Source organism: Cyprinus carpio, unplaced genomic scaffold (genome assembly GCF_018340385.1).
Source record: "Cyprinus carpio isolate SPL01 unplaced genomic scaffold, ASM1834038v1 S000006753, whole genome shotgun sequence".
Taxonomy (NCBI): Eukaryota; Metazoa; Chordata; class Actinopteri; order Cypriniformes; family Cyprinidae; genus Cyprinus; species Cyprinus carpio.
In genome coordinates this window covers 1,996,757-2,014,853 of record NW_024879352.1, presented here as the reverse complement: position 1 = coordinate 2,014,853, position 18,097 = coordinate 1,996,757, and the positions used below count along the sequence as shown (strand labels likewise).

The 18,097-nt window shown below is 37.4% G+C and overlaps 1 protein-coding gene across 1 annotated transcript; it reads right to left on the bottom strand.

Annotated features, from left to right (window-relative positions):
* Positions 1-1,253: 1,253 nt before the first annotated feature.
* On the bottom strand, positions 1,254-17,871 carry LOC122144739 (tau-tubulin kinase 2-like). The gene is made up of 15 exons (XM_042755873.1): positions 17,651-17,871; positions 10,884-11,028; positions 9,798-9,938; positions 9,512-9,585; positions 9,251-9,391; positions 8,994-9,098; positions 6,737-6,802; positions 6,512-6,604; positions 6,312-6,437; positions 6,081-6,238; positions 5,793-5,988; positions 3,821-4,032; positions 3,277-3,730; positions 2,209-2,831; positions 1,254-1,588 (listed from the first exon to the last, which is right to left on the bottom strand). Exons 2-15 carry the CDS (start codon positions 10,954-10,956, stop codon positions 1,270-1,272), a joined length of 2,781 nt encoding a protein of 926 aa, XP_042611807.1. The 5' UTR covers positions 10,957-11,028; positions 17,651-17,871; the 3' UTR covers positions 1,254-1,269.
* Positions 17,872-18,097: the final 226 nt, after the last annotated feature.

Sequence of the window (18,097 nt, the reverse complement as noted above, 5' to 3'; positions counted from 1 at the left end):
GTCAAAAGTTTGGAAACATTACTATTTTTTAATGTTTTTGAAAGAAGTTTCTCTGCTCATCAAGCCTGCATTTATTTGATCAAAAATACGAGAAAAAAATTTAATATTGTGATATATCATTACAATTTAAAATAATTGTTTTTTAAATGTATTATACTTTAAATTATCATTTATTCTGTGTGATGCAAGCTGAATTTTTAGGATCATTATCACATGATCCTTTAGAAATCATTCTAATATGATGATTCATTATCAAAGTTGGAAACATTTCTGCGGCTTAATATTTTTCAGAACATGTGATACTTTTTTTAGGATACTTTGATGAATAAAAGTAAAAAAAAAAAAAAAAAAAGAAGCTATGATTTTAAAATATACTAATATATTTTGTAATAACAATATACACTACTGGTCAGTAATTTGGGGTCAGTCATGTTTTTTTTTCTTTCTTTTTTTAAATAAAATCAATACTTTTATTCAGCAAGGATGATAAATTGATCCCTAAAAAAGTCATAGTAAAGAAAATATATTATTAGAATATATATTATTAGAATTTTTTTTTTTATTTTGAATAAATGCCGTTCTTTTTAGCCTTTTATTCATCAAATATATTAGACAGCAGAACTGTTTCCAACACTCATAATAAATATCAGAAATGATTTAACATAACAGACATAACAGAATATTAGAATGATTTCTAAATGATCATGTGATAGACTGGATGTTACATGTGACACTGAAGGCTGGAGTAATGATGCTGAAAATTCAGCTTTTGCATCACAGGAATAAATTATTTTTTGAAAGTATATTAAAAGGAGAAACTACTATTTTTAAGTTGTAATAATATTTCACAATATTACAGTTTTTTTTCTGTATTTTTTGATCAAATAAATGCAGGCTTGATGAGCAGAAGAGACTTCTTTCAAAAACATTAAAAATAGTAATGTTTCCAAACTTTTGACCTGTACTGTATATGTTTGATCAAATAAATGCAGGCTTGATGAGCAGAAGAGACTTCTTTCAAAAACCAATGATATGCAATGGGCAATTTGTTTAGAAGAAAGTTTACACAGGATCACAGGAACATTTAGCCTGTTTAATATTTCATGTTTTTCTAATCACAACCAACCGGCAAATACCTGGTCCTTTATCGCTCTACTTATCAAAACACCACTTGTAAAAACGCTACAGTTCATCAAACGGTAAAAGCTACTTTTGAAACCGGTTGTCAAATTACTGACAGCTCACACCAACAGTTACATGCTTTTCTCTTTATTTGCTCATTTTGGTGGTGGTTTTGCTTTCAGAACTTCCTGCTCTGACTCTGGGGCAGAACCCTGAGCCGTGATTTATGTTCAAGTCACTGATTCGAGGAGGTGAGGAGGCAGAGCAGCTACTTGGTGACTGGCTGTGACCCCCCTCAAAACTCGAAGGCGAAGAGCTCAATGAGCGCTGCAGAGAGGAGGTGGTGGGGCGTTGGTAACGTGAGGTGCTGACAGCCAGTGCACCTCGCTCTTGCATGAGCTGAGAGAGGTTATCTAAGAGGTCCGTGTCACCTGTGCTGCTAGCACGAATGCGGTAGCGTCTGCGTCTGCAAAGACAATAACGTTCAACATTGATCATTTAGATGTATATTTAGGAATTGGACTACACTGGTTGTGCTGCATGTTTCGGATTCACTAAAAAAAAAAAACAGGTGAGAATGAGTCAATTGTTTAGTGAATCAGACTAGACTGCTCGTGCTATATATCTTTGATTTACTAAAAAGAAATTAGAGTAATTTGTTTGTGAATCAGATTACACTGGTTGTGCTGTATGTTTTTGATTCACTACAAAGAACGTGTTCATAAGAGTCATTTGTTCATGAATCATATTACACTAGTCACACTCATTGTATCTGAATCACTATAAAGAGCCAGCTCATAATAGTCATTTGTTTGTAAATTGGACAACCGTGTTCATCTCATATGTCTTGGATTTACTAAAAAGAACAGGTTCGTAAGAGTAATTTGTTCATGAATTGATTACAACATTGGTAATTTCTCTAAAAAGAGCCAGCTTATAAGGATGTTTGTGGTCTACGTTGGTCTCGTTCTACATTTTGTTTTTTGCATGTAGCTCGTGGAGATACAACTCAACACCCTGACACAGGGAACCTTATAACTTGGTACCTGATGAAAATATTAATTTTAAAATTTTTGCTCCTCTCACCTGTTCTCGCCACCTGTGCGAATGGGTGGTTTGCCTGGTGGCGGCCGTGGAATAAATCGTGCAGACAGCTGATCCGGCACTAGTGTGGGGCTTATGGGTCTTGGTATTTTACTCTTGATCGACACGGGTCCTGAGAAGGAAGACAGAGAGAGTGGCTCTTCCACCTGCCAGTCTGACCCTCGAGAACCGGTGGGGAAGGTGAACCTGTCGCGCAGCAGTGCTGAGGGGAAGTGCTCACATGATAGCGACAAAGATGGAGAAGAAAGTGGAGCCGGAAACCCTCTACGTGTTGGAGAATCTGGGTCACGGATGGGGATGCGGCTGGCTCGGGGTGAGAGTTCACGTGGTGATGCTAGAGCTGCATCAACACTGTGTCCAGTCATGTCACCCTGGTTGGGAGTTGAAGAGGGCCCACCGTCAGGACAGCCCGAGTCGCTCTCCACATCCTTGTCAGAGGCCTTGACAGAGATAATGTTTTCATCTGGCTTGTTAAGGCTTTTAGAGGGTGAAACATCTGGCACATGGTTGTGCTCATTTTCCGCAGGGCCTGATGGATTGTCAGGCTGAGAGTCGTCTCCTGTCTTCTCCTGAGGCTGAACGGGCTGTAGCACTGCATTGGATGACTGTGAAGGGAATAATATTAAGATACAGGACACTATTAATAGAGCTCTGCAGGGAAAATCTCTTATATATCTGTTTTTTAACATGGTACCATCATCTGCTTTGCCAAAAATAATTTTTGAGCTTGGTGCTTTGTGTCAGCTTCGCTTTCTGTCTATTGATGATTTTAATATACAGTAATCCCAAATCTGAGACATAGTGATGTTGCAGTGAAACCACTGCAATGCACTCATAAACAATCACTGCTTACGGCTACAGTTTTCATTATACAATCAAACATATTTTATGACATAATTACAGTTTTACGTTAAAATTAATGACAAGGAATTTAATAATTGTATAATTTTTTTCTCACAATTCATGCTGTATATCTCAGAATGTGACCTTTATTTTTTTTTAGAAATGCTATTACATCTACTTTAGAATGTAGCATGAGCTGCTACTGACCTGCTCATGATGATTCCTGCTGAGCACCACTGACGCAGGCTGTACTGTGGGCAGTCTTCTTAATCCAGACAGTCCTATTATGCCATGCAAACCTGGTAGTCTGGCGAATGGAGGACCAGTGTGGCAGATGGCTGTGTGGAATTCTGCTGAACCACTCAGAATGCTAGCGCGCTGAGGCAAGGGGTCGGACCAGGTGCGAGGGAGGGCGAGGGGGCTGGAGGAGCGTGGTGAAATCCCTGAGCGTTCCTCCTCATCCGGTTTAGATCCTGCTGAACCGCAACCACCCTCAAGCTCCACTAGAACCCACTCCTGTGAGTCCCCCTCTTGTGGGACGGGGCTGAGGTTGACGGCAACGTAACCGCTGCTGGCCGCACCCTCCTCATCCTCCAACGAGCCCTGCTCGACCCGACAGACAGACCTGTCTTGGGGCAGACCTGGACGTTGCTTCCCTAAACTAGTAAGATGAAGAAGAAGAAGTGGTTATGACATCTCTAGAGACCAGTTCACATTTATAAGATAGACTATTAGGATTTTGTTTACTGACTAGGCCTCAAGGAAGCGTTCAATTGTGGGTTTGGGTTCAGGGGTCAGTCTTTTGTCTAGCCCCATGCTCTGACTATGGCGCATCCTTCTCAGTAGAGGAGCCACACGGTCGATGAGCAAGGTCTCTGAGCGCACACGTCTGGGAGAGCCCTGGATGGAACCACTGTTGGGGCTCTGGTTGCCCTCTTTGCTTCTTTCTTCCTCACTAGCCACCTGAATCAGAAACGCAAGCTCATGACCATCTCCGACTTAAAAACACACTTGGAAACTCCGAACCAGTGAAAAAGGTGATGGGTGGGGTATAAGTAACAACAGGCCTACTCTTTAAATTCTTCAAAATTATTTGGAGCAGTTGAAATCACTTAAGAATTTTTTTTATATTAGAATAGAACTATGTGTTGTTGTGTTTTGAAAAAACATCACTCTCCTAAACTGTAAAATGACCATAAAAATTAAGATTTCAACAACTTTTCAGTTCAAATAATACAAGTTTTGACAGAAACAAAGTTTTATGAAATGATAAAACTCACATTACAGTTGTATATTATTACATAATTTGGCCTAGAAAAAGGCAGATGGTCAACAAAATTGCAAATGGGCTAAATAAAAATGCTAATTCACTCTCTGACAGTAGGTGGCTAATGTACAAAAGCAGAAATACAGCAGTTACCCCTGTATAAGTCAAGTCTGTGAAACTGTTTCATCTCTAAAACAATCTGTATTCTGTAAAAACTATATAAATGAAGGTGACTTGACATGTACAGAGGTAACTGCTGTATTTCTGATTTTGTATATTAGCCACCTACTGTCAGAGAGTGAATTTGCATTTTTATTTAGCCCATCTGCAGTTTTCTTGACTGTCTGCTGTTTTAGTAGACCAAACAATTCGATGCCGGATTTTCTGAAAGACTGAAATTCACGAGTTCACGCTTACATATAATTAGCTGAAGTATGATAATGCGTATTTGGCGTGCTGTCCGGGGAAGGGCTCTGAGCTCGGGAATGGCCCGAATCTAGAGTACCCCCCTCCACGTATAATTGTAAAATGAACTTGAAGTGAGGAGACGGGGTGGAGAAGGGATGCTTATAAACCGTCAATGGATAGAGGTAAGTCAGCTGTTATTTATACTATGGTGTTGATTAACTTGATTGTGTTCCACCAATGTTGATTAGGCTAAGTATCTGACGCGCTCCTCCCGAACCTTGTTAATAAAACATAATTTAAAAGACGATTCAATGCCGACTATATTGGATTGGATCCAACAGTAATGTTGCAACCACACAAGTGTGAGTAACTGTTTTTATTACATGATCACCATTGCTTTGTCTGTTATTACAGGTCGTTTGATATGTACTGAGTATTTATGCGTTTTTTAACCTAAATCACAGCAAGGTCCATCTGTGAAGGATGTCGGCTTTCACACGTACATTTTAAATATGCAAAACTGTTAGCCAATCATAGCAGTGGGCGTTTACTTCCGAGTCTACAATACCCCCCGCCTATTCATATTGTTTTTTTGTTTTTTATTATGTAAAAATCTTTATAACATTATAAGTGGACCTCAGAGAACACAAAATAATAAAAAAGGCAGTTTATTACACCTTTAATTCAGTGTTGGTTCAGTTCAGTTCAACAACTGTAAAGTTATTTAATTATGAAACACGTTCAATTCTGCTATAAGCAGCTCTACAGAAGATAATTGTTTTTTTGTTTTGTTTTTTGTTTGACTCTCAGATCAATGTTGATTCAGTTCAATAACAATGTGGATGCTGCAAAATTTGTCAATTATTAAATACATTCAATTCGGCTATAAAGTGGTGCTGTGCTTATAAACACTACTTTAATAGGCATCATCATATAACCCCCCACCTCCCCCCTTAAATTTAAGAATGGCTAATTTTGCCAAAAGGCAACATTTGCATTTGCAGGTATTTAAATGAGTGATTAGCAGTTTGTTCTGTCTAAATAGTACCTTTCTGATTAGTGGTTGAACATGGTTGAGGTTTCGGTCATGGCTGTGCTCCATATCCTCCCATACATCCACTCCCTGTGCAGGCTGCGTTGGGATGGGTGCGCAATTATCAGCCTCGCTGAGGCGCTCACCTTGAAGGACGTCCTCTGTGTTCTCCCGCTGCAGATCGCCCGGAATCACAGAGGCATTGGCCATGCTGGAAGGAAAAATATTAATTTATGTAGACCTCAAACAGTTTATACAGAGACTGAATATATCATTGAGCCATTGTAGATGCTGGATATCTACCCTAAATATGCAGGTGTGAGGCGGGTCAACTGCTGAGCTGTGGTTGCCAGGGTTCCAACATTAAGTGTGTCCTCTGAATCTGTTCTTTCCCAGTCATACAGGTCGTTTTCCACCACATTATAGATCTTCATGCTGTTGTGAAAGACTGACATCAGTAGCTGCAACACAATAAGAGAGCATGTTAGTGATTGGTTTACAAAGTCTATGGTCAAGGAAGGCTTAATTCAATACCTGATAATCTGGTTTAGTGTAGTAGTCCAGGTTGGAGATATGGTCGAGAAAAACGCTAAACTCATCTGGGAGGTGTTTGAGCATGAGGCGATGGTTGTATGACTGCTTCATATTTCCGACCTGTTCCTGTATTGATGGCAGGACTGAGAACACCAGCATATCTCTTATCTACGGAAAATTATGATCGGAGCAGAACTTACTTTGTCTTTGATTTTTCTCCAGGGTAACTGACCCACAATGAACTCCACAAGCATATAAAATAAAGACCACAGGTCATCATGTCGACCCATTTCCTATAAAAAAAAAAAAAAAAAGAAGAAGAATTTACATTTTAGTGAAATATGAGTAAGAAACATGACATGCTGTGTATAAGACACATGAATGGCACCCGCCATTGGCTTGAGAACGTAAGAGAGAGGAGTTACCCTATTCTTGTGAGCATTAACGGAAGCATAACGGACAGTTCCTCTGAATCCTGCCACTGGACGTGGCTTTAGACAGAAAAAAGAGAATGTGCAGAAATAAGTAAACATATAGAAACACATTACAGGGATAATTCAGCCAAAAATGAAAATTCTGTCAAAATTCTGACATTGAAATTTAAGTCAGTGTTCAATCTTGACATCCACCACTACCCTTTTTGGTGGATTCATGAGAGTTTGAGACGTAGCAATCGTTGAAAAAAAAAAAAAAAAACCTTTGTTCACAAATTGTACTAGGGCTGCAACTAACGATTATTTTGATAATCGATTAATCGGTCGATTATTTTTACGATTAATCGATGAATCGGTTTATGTACTTATATTTTAGGTTTGCCCATTTTTTCCCCAAATAAATTATTAACAAAGGGTCTTTATCATTCAACATAGACTTTTTAGAGATTTTTAACCATTTTGCATTGTCATATCCTCATCAAAAACATACCTGGAGTTGTGTTTTATTATGTGTTATTTATCCTTTGTCGAACTCTGCTGCAATCAAAACACTGACCCATACATACTTTAGCAAATTTCACAAGGAGGTTTCAAATAATGTTTTCACCATGGCAATCCTTAGGGCTCCTAAAGTAGTTTAACATCCCGAACAAAGCTTATTAAGGAATCTTTCAGAACATATTATCACGAAGAATAAGAATAAAACAGAATTAAAAATTGCAGTAAATTGCATTTTATTATTTTTTTTTCCTGTAAACACACAGCTTATACATGGGAAACAGCTTTATAGCTTATGCTGTGAAATTGTAAACAATCCTTCGAATAAAGTGCCAATGGCATGAAACCTGAATGGAACTCACATTTTAAAGTAAAATTTAAAGTAAAATCCATCAGAAGGTTGTCCAGAAAAAAAATTGGACACACAAAAAACCTGCTGTGTGAAAAAGAGCAGTGAATGCTTAGAAAAAAGTGCATTTCAAATACATTTAAACATTAACCTCTCTCAATCAGTCATAATTAGGCTGCATAACTGAATTATGAACTGATAAACGATAAAGCTTTAAATGTTAATTGTTAAAAAGCAATGTTATCAGCTTTTACGACTAAACATTTGCAAACAACATTGTACTGCAGAATCTGCACAAATAAAAGTCTTTGCACACTGTGATTTTCATCGGATTTAAATATGTAGTGGTCCTTATAACAGTGCAAAATTCAAAAATGTAATAAAGCGATAAAATGTTAACAAAACAGCTTATGCCTGAACTGACAGGAATTCGACTACCTGTTGGAAATGAGACAGAACACTATTCACTCATTATTTGAGAAAAACTTTGCATTGCAGTGCAAAAAGGTCAACATGTCCAAATGTTCAGGGCTTAACAGTTAGGCTTGCTCTCTTTTTGCTCCCACACTTTGGATGACTTCGTCCGATTAGTTTTATCTACCGCTTTTTTTTCTTTTTCTTTCTCGAGCTTACTCCACTGCCGCCTGCCTCACCCATCACGCTGAATGATGCAGAGAGACGCTGTGCGGGAAGCACGTGACATAAAACGAGGCCAGCTATTGGCTATTCGCTGCTTCTCCTGCTGTACTGGCTGAGTAAAACCTCCGGTGGCTCATTACTGCCACACTTTGGTCACCGCAGATTTAAAATATGCACGAAATGAGCCGCTTACGGCAAATAAAAATTATTTAGCAACGAATCGATTACTAAATTAGTTGACAACTATTTTAATAATCGATTTTAATCGATTAAATCGATTAGTTGTTTCAGCTCTAAATTTTATAGCATTGATTTTATTATTAGATTTGTTTTAAAATTTTTTTTTGGTTGTTTATAACTTTGTGTCTTTTTAAATCTTGAAATCTTCAGTCCCTAAGCACTGTATTTGCAAAAAGCAATTCTTCAGTAATTGCTTGAAATTTCTACTATTGTGCTCCACAGAAGAAATAAAGTTATGCGAGTTTGGAATGACAGGACTGTGAGTAAATGATGACTGAATTTTCATTTTGGGGTGAACTGTCCTTTTAAGGAACACTTATATGGAATTTCATAAACAAAGCTTTAAAAAGACAGTAATGGAATTTTCATTTAAAATGAAAAAAAAAAGGAGTTTGGAAACTGAACATTGACTGTGGTAAATGAGACTGATTTTCATTTTGGGACTGAACTGTGAAACCTTTAAGGAACACTTATATGGAATTCATAAACATAAGCTTTAAACTTACATCTGTGATTACTTACTGGACGGACTTCTTGACATGAGTTTGTAAATTGGCGTGCCAACCCAAAATCAAGCATATAACAGGTTCGGCACGTACTGGCAAGTCGACCCATTGCGAAGTTAGACTATTTGGAAAAAAAAAAAAGTTTGATGACTAGTTTATATAGTCTAAAAAGAAATCATGAGGCACTGTTAAACATGAATTTTAGTCAATATTAAAAGTGCTTTTAGGCCCAGGGCTGTCTGTGAGAGAGCAGAATCTGTAGAGCACTCTTACAGGTTTGATGTCTCTGTGCAGGAAGCCCACAGAGTGGATGCTCTCAATGGCCTCTAAGATTTGTCTGCCCAGCCTGAGTGTGGTGGAGAAGCTGAAGGTGCCACGGCTCATGTTGCGTCGAAGGTCTGCCAAGTTCTTTCCCTGCAGTTCAATGGACAAGCATCACTTCAGGTGACTGAGATCAGGGTTGTTGTGTTACTTTGAGTTTGTGTGATAACCTCCATTAATTCAGAAACAAGAATAAATCATTTGATGCCCCACCTGAAGCTCCATAACCACATAGTTGAAGCGGTCATTGCGCCCACAGCCAACAAAACGACAAACATGGTCTTTTCCTACGAAATGGGTCAAGGTAAAAATGGTATATGTCATACAAATCCATATATATTTTTAAGTAATATTTCCCTTGTGTTTAGTTATGTATGATTGCCCATAACAGAGTAGCACACACAGTGCAAAATGACTCCTCAAATAGTGTTTTAATGCTTGTTTTTTATACATTAAATAAAAAAAAATCAATATCTTAAATCTCTGTGTTAATTTTTACCCTGAAGTCTTTTCAAAACTGCTACTTCCATCTTCAGAACCTGTTTGGGTTGCTGGGCAGACTCCACTTTCAGAGCCACATTGACTTGGTTCACCTGGTCCAGGACTTCATAGATCTCACCAAAACCACCCCCGCCATTTTCTTCAACTAGATGGGAAAGATACATTTTGAATGAATGACGAAAGGAATTCTGAAACAAATTACTGTGCAATTTTTTTTTGTCGATAGGAATTCTTAATGTTTTTGGAATTCTCGTATGCTCATCAAGGCTGCATTTACTTATTAAAACCACAGTAATATTGTAAAATATTTATCACTTAACTGTTTTTAACATAATTCTATTTCATTCTATTATTTAGAATTCTACCTAATTCTATTTTAATATAATTTAAAAAGTAATTTATTCCTGTGAGGTCAAAGTTTAATTTTCAGCAGTCATTATTTCAGTCTTCAGTGTCACATGATCTTTCAGGAATCATTTTGATATGCTGATTTGTTGCTCAAGAACATTTCTTATTATTATCAATGATGAAAACAGTTGTGCAGCTTTATATTTTTGTGGAATCTGTGATGCATTTTATTTCTCAGGATTCTTTGATGAATAGAAAGTTCAAAAGAACAGCATTTAAGACACTTTTGATCAATTTGAACCATCTTTGCTGAATAAAAATATAAATTTTTCAAAAAAAGAAAAAACACATTGAACCCAAACCTTTGACAGGTAATGTACTGTATATATTTTTTCCTTCTATAATTGAGTAGACAGCTTTCAAACTTGTGTCAGAGAACAGATGTTACAAAACATGAAATACTGCCTTAAAAAAATGTTCTAGCAAAACAACGCTTTTGTCATGAAATAAAATGCTGTCTCATTAATATTTGTCAGCATGCAGTATAACACACCTGCTCAACACACCTGCAGTGTATCGTTTTACTGAGCTCCAAAGGAAAAAAAAACCTCCTTGCCTAAGTGAAAGTTTACATAAAAGAATCTGACAGCTATCAGAACCTCTCTACAAAACTATCAGTGAGTATTTGAATAGTCCTGAAGCCTTGTACTCGTAAATACAGCTCCTTCAAAACAACTCACCACTCTCCATCGCTCCCGGACCATGCTCCCGACAGCCAAGATATCAGTCTGCTCCCCTGACCCACTCATCCTGAGTCTCAAGAGTGGACTGAGCACACTCAGAGAAGGTCTAGACCTCACATCAGTGAGCTCGGGTCCTCACTGAAAAGATTAGAAAAACAGATAGATTTTAAAAAGGATTAATTTAGTTGAAACTGCTGTTATAGTAGAAATTAAAGGCTCTAGAGAAGTTAACAGACATTAGGGAGATTTCTTTACCTACAGTAGCTGTAGACAAGACAAAAATAATGAAACATGCATTTTATTGGCTCCATCCATTTGTAAGAAGCCAGTTGTCAAGCACATCTTACCAACAAACATACACTCGTTCACATCCTTCTCTTCACTCTCTGAGGCAGAAGTCTTCAAATTCATCCGTTCTAATCATCGTACTACTTGTTCGCTTGATCCTATCATGTGCATGTGTGATATGTGACAGGAATGCATCATTAGTGCAGATTTAAGCACATCTAGACCGAGCAAACGTCTTGCAGTAAGGGCGAAGGAAATATATCTCAAAAGCAGACTTTTTCATGATTCCGAAAATGATAAAAATGTGTTCTCATATTGTGCTGCTGAAGAAGAAGCGGTTCAGTCACAATGCAGCATTTATAACTGCATGAGAGGATTATATACGAGCTGTAAGTTACCCGACATGTTGCAAGTTGACATGTTGCAAGCTTAATTTAACATCACAACTGACAAATGTATGGAATATTCTGAGTCAGATATGCAAATTATTATATTTTGAAGTCACTACAGGGAAAATAACCTGATTTATTAATGAAGTCATTTTAAACGCAGCATACTTGTGTTGTCAGGTTACTGATGTGCACGTAAACCGGGGAAAACTGGTTATTTTAAAAAGTCGATATTTGTGAGTTATCAGCTTACTGGTGTGCATGTAAACGTGCTCACTTAGACAGGCTCGTATAACTCCACTACTTAAAGGTTTAGTTCACCCAAAAATGAAAATTTGCAACTAAATTACTCGTCCTCAAGTCATCCTAGGTGTATATGACTTTCTTCTTTCAAACAAATCCAGTCAGAGTTATATTAAAGGGATACTCCACCCCAAAATGAAAATTTTGTCATTAATCACTTACCCCCATGTTGTTCCAAACCCGTAAAAGCTCAGTAAATAACAGTGTCAAGGTCCATAAAAGGTATGAAAGTCATCATCAGAATACTCCATCTGCCATCAGACGTGCAATCTGGGTTATATGAAGCGATGGGAACACTTTTTGTAAGCGAAGAAAACAAAAATAACGCCTTTATTTAACAATTCCTTTGTCAACAGTCTCCTCTGTCTCTCCATATCACCGTGTGCTGCGTATGCTCTTCTGTATCATCCGCTCCACAAGGATGCGCTGTTTTCTTTCAAATCAAAGCTAAATACATGTAGAAACAGCGCATCCTTTTGGCGCGGCATAGATATATACACTAGATGTCGCCTTGGGGTTCTAAGCATGCGTCAAAATCACCGCCATCTTGGAACAGGGGTCTTGTCATAGGAAGTAGCTAGGTAACGCTGCTATCTCCGCCTGTACTCTAAATTCATGGACGATGCCGGACTTTTGTGCTGCGTATGGATGTTCAAACGAAAGAAATCTAAAAAAACAGACAGCAAGGGATTACATTTCACAAGGGAGAATGTTTTATGATACTGAATGTTACGAAATTATATTTCTGGTTACGTTGGTTTGTTATAGTCCTTGGTTAACGACCGCAGCTAATCCATGCTAGTTACCCATTAGTTTATGACAGTTAGGAAAACCGACAATGAACAGAATGTATTTATATATCAATGTAATATGATCGTAAGATGTTGGAAATGTGGACAGTTGTTTTGGTCTCTATTCAACAGTTTCTCCGACTGGCACTGTGTGGCCAAGTTCAGTCTCCATCTATTTCCAGCTAGTATGCTACGCTACCTCCAGTCATTCTTGGTTAACGGAGATGAGTCTTAAGTTAAAACGTCCACCTGAACAAGTTTATCCAAACATACTGGTTCTGGCTGTTTACGATTGTATCTGATGAGCTACGACGTGACGGGAAAAAACAGAAACAGTTTACAACAACAAAAAAACGGAAACAAACCTTTTCAGCCAGCCCCTTTACTCTGCTCTTACTTGGCTATGTACCTTGAACTACACTAAATACTATGGACTTGTGGATTTGTTTTGTTTGTACATTCCGAAGCTCTTAATAAGGAAATTAAAAATTGACCCATGCTTTTTTGCTTAAAGGTGAAGACCCAACTTTATGTATGTTTTGTAAGATTCCCTTATCTGTCAAAAAATATTTTATTAGATTGTCCTGGACTTAACACAAGCAGAATGCTCTTGTATGAAGTTACTTCACTTAAGGACATGTTTAATGAGATTATGCCTGAAAAGGTTTTGGATTTTTTTTATCATATGTTAATTAAAAAAAAAAGTATAATATGACTTGCTGTTTATATTTGTTTTGTTTTTATTGTATTTATATGATATTTGTTTTTGTAATTGAATTTTTGCAGTGAAAATAGCTTTGATTGCTGACATGGCATTAAATAAAATAATCTGAATCGCATTTTGGCCGGTTGGTCACGAATTTCCACAAATTCAATAACATTTAGGCATTGTTTCTTTCACGAATTTCCACAAATTCAATAACATTTAGGCATAGGTTTATTTTATTGTCTTTCACTTTTAATCACTGTTTTCGCATCTCTTACTGTGGTAAACATGGGAAGGGAAAATAAAGATTTCATGAATTAAGAATTCGTTCGATTTATTAATTTGTTCCCTTATTTCAGTTAAATCATCGGTTATTTAGGGGACAAAATTATTGAAACATGGACAGTTGCCACAAATTAATAAGTTGTAGGAACGAATTAACAAGTTGTAGGATAGCCTTTCTGTCCTGTGTCCCGCAGCCCTGCAAAGCGCATGATATGAAACGATTATCTGGGGAAATGACTTATTTACTACATTTCTATTGATTTAAGTTGTAGGAAACTTTTGTGTTGTTTCTATTTTAATGTACTTTTAAAGTGTAAATCACATTAAAACCTTAATTTGTACATTGTGAATGAATGATGATGCATTTATTTACCATCACTGTCACTCACAGATGCTCGCATGTGTTGAGTGCGCATGAGCCGCACGCAGCCCAACATTAAATCGGTTAACCGACCATCGACAGCTTTAAATCATCGTCGTCTCAGTTATAAATTTGACTGGTAAATGATAAAGAATGATAGCCCCTTTTGTATTGCATTGCATATCAGGGATGACAGATTGATAAAAAGACATGATTTGAAGTGGGGGGGGGGTCGATTGAAATCGTAAATCGGATTTTTTGTAAAAAAAAAAAATCGGGGATTTTTTTTTAGGCCATATCACCCAGCCCTACGTTTTGAATATGGATATTTTTCTTACAAAATGCATCAATTCGCTTCAGGAGGCCTTTGTTCATCCCCCGGAGTTTATTTTTTTATGGATGGGCTCTTTTTATTTAACTTCTTTTGAACTGATGCACTGCAACACCCGCTAAGTGCCATTAAACAGCTTGAAAGATCAAATAATTTTTTTTAAATAACTCAGACTGGATTCGTCTGAAAGAAGAAAGTCATATACAACTAGGATGACTTGAGGGTGAGTAATTTATGAGCAAATTTTCATTTTTAGGTGAACTAACTCTTTAAGAAACCCACCCTTAACCCATCTCTTTTGGAGAACTACAGACCAGTTTCCCTTCTTCCTTTGATTGCAAAAACACTTGAACAAGCTTTCTCACATAGAACAACCTCCTCGACAGCAACCAATCTGGTTCCAGAAGTGGACATACGACCGAGACTACCTTGCTCTCAGATGCTGAAGCACTCAGACTGGCAAGAGTGGATTCCAAATATTTAATACTTATTTGGTGGATCTGTCTACACTGCTGCTTTTGACACAGTTAACCACCAGATCCTCCTGTCAAACCTATTGACAAAGGGTATCTCAGGAACTGCACTCCAGTGGTTTGATTCTTACCTATCAGATAGGTCCTTCAAAGTATCTTGGAGAGGTGAGGTGTCCAAGTCGCAACATTTAACTACTGGGGTGCCTCAGGGCTCAGTTCTTGGACCACTTCTCTTCTCTGTCTCTACATGGCATCATTAGGTTCTGTCATTCAGAAACATGGGTTTTCATACCACTGCTGTGCTGATGACACTCAACTCTACCTCTCATTCCATCCTGATGATCCAAAGATAGCTGCTCGCATCTCAGCTTGTCTATCAGACATTTCTTGCTGGATGAAGGACCATCACCTTCAACTCAACCTTGCCAAGACAGAACTGCTTGTGGTTCCAGGAAACCCATTGTTTCATCACAATTTCACCATTCAGTTAGGCACATCAACCATAACTCCTTCAAAAACAGCCAGAAACCTTGGGAGTTATGATTGATGATCAGCTGAGTTTCTCAGACCACACTTATAAAACTGTCTGGTCCTGCAGATTTGCTTTATTCAACATCAAGGAGATCCCTTTCTTTCAGAACATGCTTCACAACTCCTTGTCCAAGCTCTTGCTCTCTCCAGGCTGGACTATTGCAATGCTCTCTTGGCAGGTCTTCCAGCCAGTTCTAGCAAATCTTTATAATTAATCCAAAACGTGGCAGCAATATTAATTTTTAATGAGCCTAAAAGAATGCACGTCACACCTCTGTTTATCAATTTGCACTGGCTACCAATAGCTGCTCGCTTAAAATTCAAGGCATTGATGTTTGCCTACAAAACCACCACTGGCTCTGCACCCCTTTACCTAAATTCATTACTTCAGACTTATGCACCCTCTAAAAGCTTGCGTTCTACAAGTGAACATCACTTTATTGTGCCATCCCAAAGAAGCACAAAATCACTTTCGCAGACTTTTAAATTAAATGTTCCCTCCTGGTAGAATGACCTGCCCAACTCAATCCAAGCAGCCGAGTCCTTAGCCATCTTCAAGAATCAGCTAAAAACACATCTCTTCAATCTTTATTTGACCCTCTAACTCTAGCACTCTCTATTTTAATTCTTCTTATAAAAAAAAGAGAGAAAACACTTGTCCCTTTTAGACTATTACTCTTTTCATTTGCTGCTTGTTTTCTTAAAAAGAAAAAAAAAAACTACCGCTAACTTTCTAATCTTTTTGTATTCTATCTGTTTTCTTTTTATTTATTATACTATTAACAACAGAAAAAAGGCCTCTAACACTAGCTTGCTCTATTCTTTTTCTATTCTATCTGTTTTCTTTTTATTATATAATTTTAAAAAGCCTTGCTACATGTACTGCGTTAAGCTAACTGAGACTTGTTATAGCACTTGTATATCACTGCTCTTTTGTTGATTTTGATTGCTTCCATTGTCCTCATTTGTAATTCGCTATGGATAAAAGCATCTGCTAAATGTAAATATAAATATAAATGTAAGACAGCCTTCTGTAAAGGCACCCAAACTACATGAATCTGACCTGTCCTTAGGTTGTCTTTTAGGTAAGATCTGTATAAGAACCTGTCCAGAATCTTTTTTTTTTTTTTGACTGTCAAATTGATGGAGCTAAATACGATCAAATCCTTAAGGCACAGGCTTACTGTAGGCCTGAAACAAGAATAAAATTCACTATATTTGCAAGACAGTGACTCAGGGAAACATAATCTGTAAATCTACATCACAAAGACTACAAAATATTGGCTAATACGCATGCTTAGACAGAGAAACCTTGGCTGTTTGATGTCAACAATAAAATAAAAATGCAATCACTGCTATTGCTAAGAGGCTAAATGAACTGTTTTAGTAATAAATCTAGGATTTCTTAAGAATTTATTTTCTTAAAGAAGATATAAACACATGTAAAACAATTTCAGTATCGTATTATGAAATGTTTTGTTATATATATATATACATATATATATATATATAATATATATATATATATATATATATATATATATATATAGATAGATAGATAGATAGATAGATAGATAGATTTATTATGCATAAATATGCAAGCATGCATGTTATTTGGTATATAACAAAACTGACGTGAATATTTTACATTTGAATAAATTTGAGCATAAAAATATTATAGTTTAAAATAAATCAAATTATTGCCGGTCTTAAAAAGGACCAAACGCTATTAAACACCATTTAATCATTAAATCTGTACTGTATTAGCAATACTGTAATTTTTCCCCCACCACTCAGAACAGATGGAGGACAGTCCAAAGCAACTGCCATACTGGCTGCATGCAGTACGTTGCTGTTTTTAATGAGGATCATCTTAAGGCTGGCCTGTTCCATGTCTTTAATAGCTGGCTGTGCTACTGAATTTTAATCATTTTAGCTTATGCTAACATCCACAAGCTATGCAGAAACCCGCCGCTGTCTCGTAGATGTTGGTTGAGGCTTTCACTGTCCTTTCCGCATCCAGTGACAACAACAGGAGGAGACACGGGACACAGGCTAGCTAAAGCTAAGGCATCAACCAGAGTCAAAGCACTGAACAACAAAACGCAATGAAGCGACACCGCTCTGGCTAATTAGCCAAACTGAACATCTGCAGCGCAACATACAGCTATTATTGAACATACGGTTGCCAGGTTACACGTTGGCAACACAATGTTGTGACAGCTGTAATCCCGCTAATAATGCGGACTAGCTCGCTAAGCGGACAGCACGCGTTCATTGAGGGACCCGGTGTGTACATTACCTCTGTATGCAGCGATGGTCCAAGATGTTTCCGAAGACTTCAAAACATCTTTTTTTGTCCTACAGACCATGGTGATATAAAATGTTGGACATAATAATCCCATAACGTTTTGAAACACAGAATAACGACTGAAGCTCCTGTTATTTGCCTCACTTCTCTCAGCAGCAGCGATGATGATGACTGAGCCAGCGGACCGATCCGTGACGTCACCGCTGGTCGAATGGGTTTGATTTCAAACATCGTTTGGAATAATAATCCCATTAATAAATATTTTAATTAATAAATAATATTTTAAAACAGTATAGTTATCAATAAGATTCCATCTGTTAACATAATACAGACTCAACATTTACTAATAGGCTACATTAAAAACAAAAGCTGGATCTCTTTGTATTCCTTAATTAATGGACCTGAGCTCAAACAATGAACAGATGTATTTAACTAATG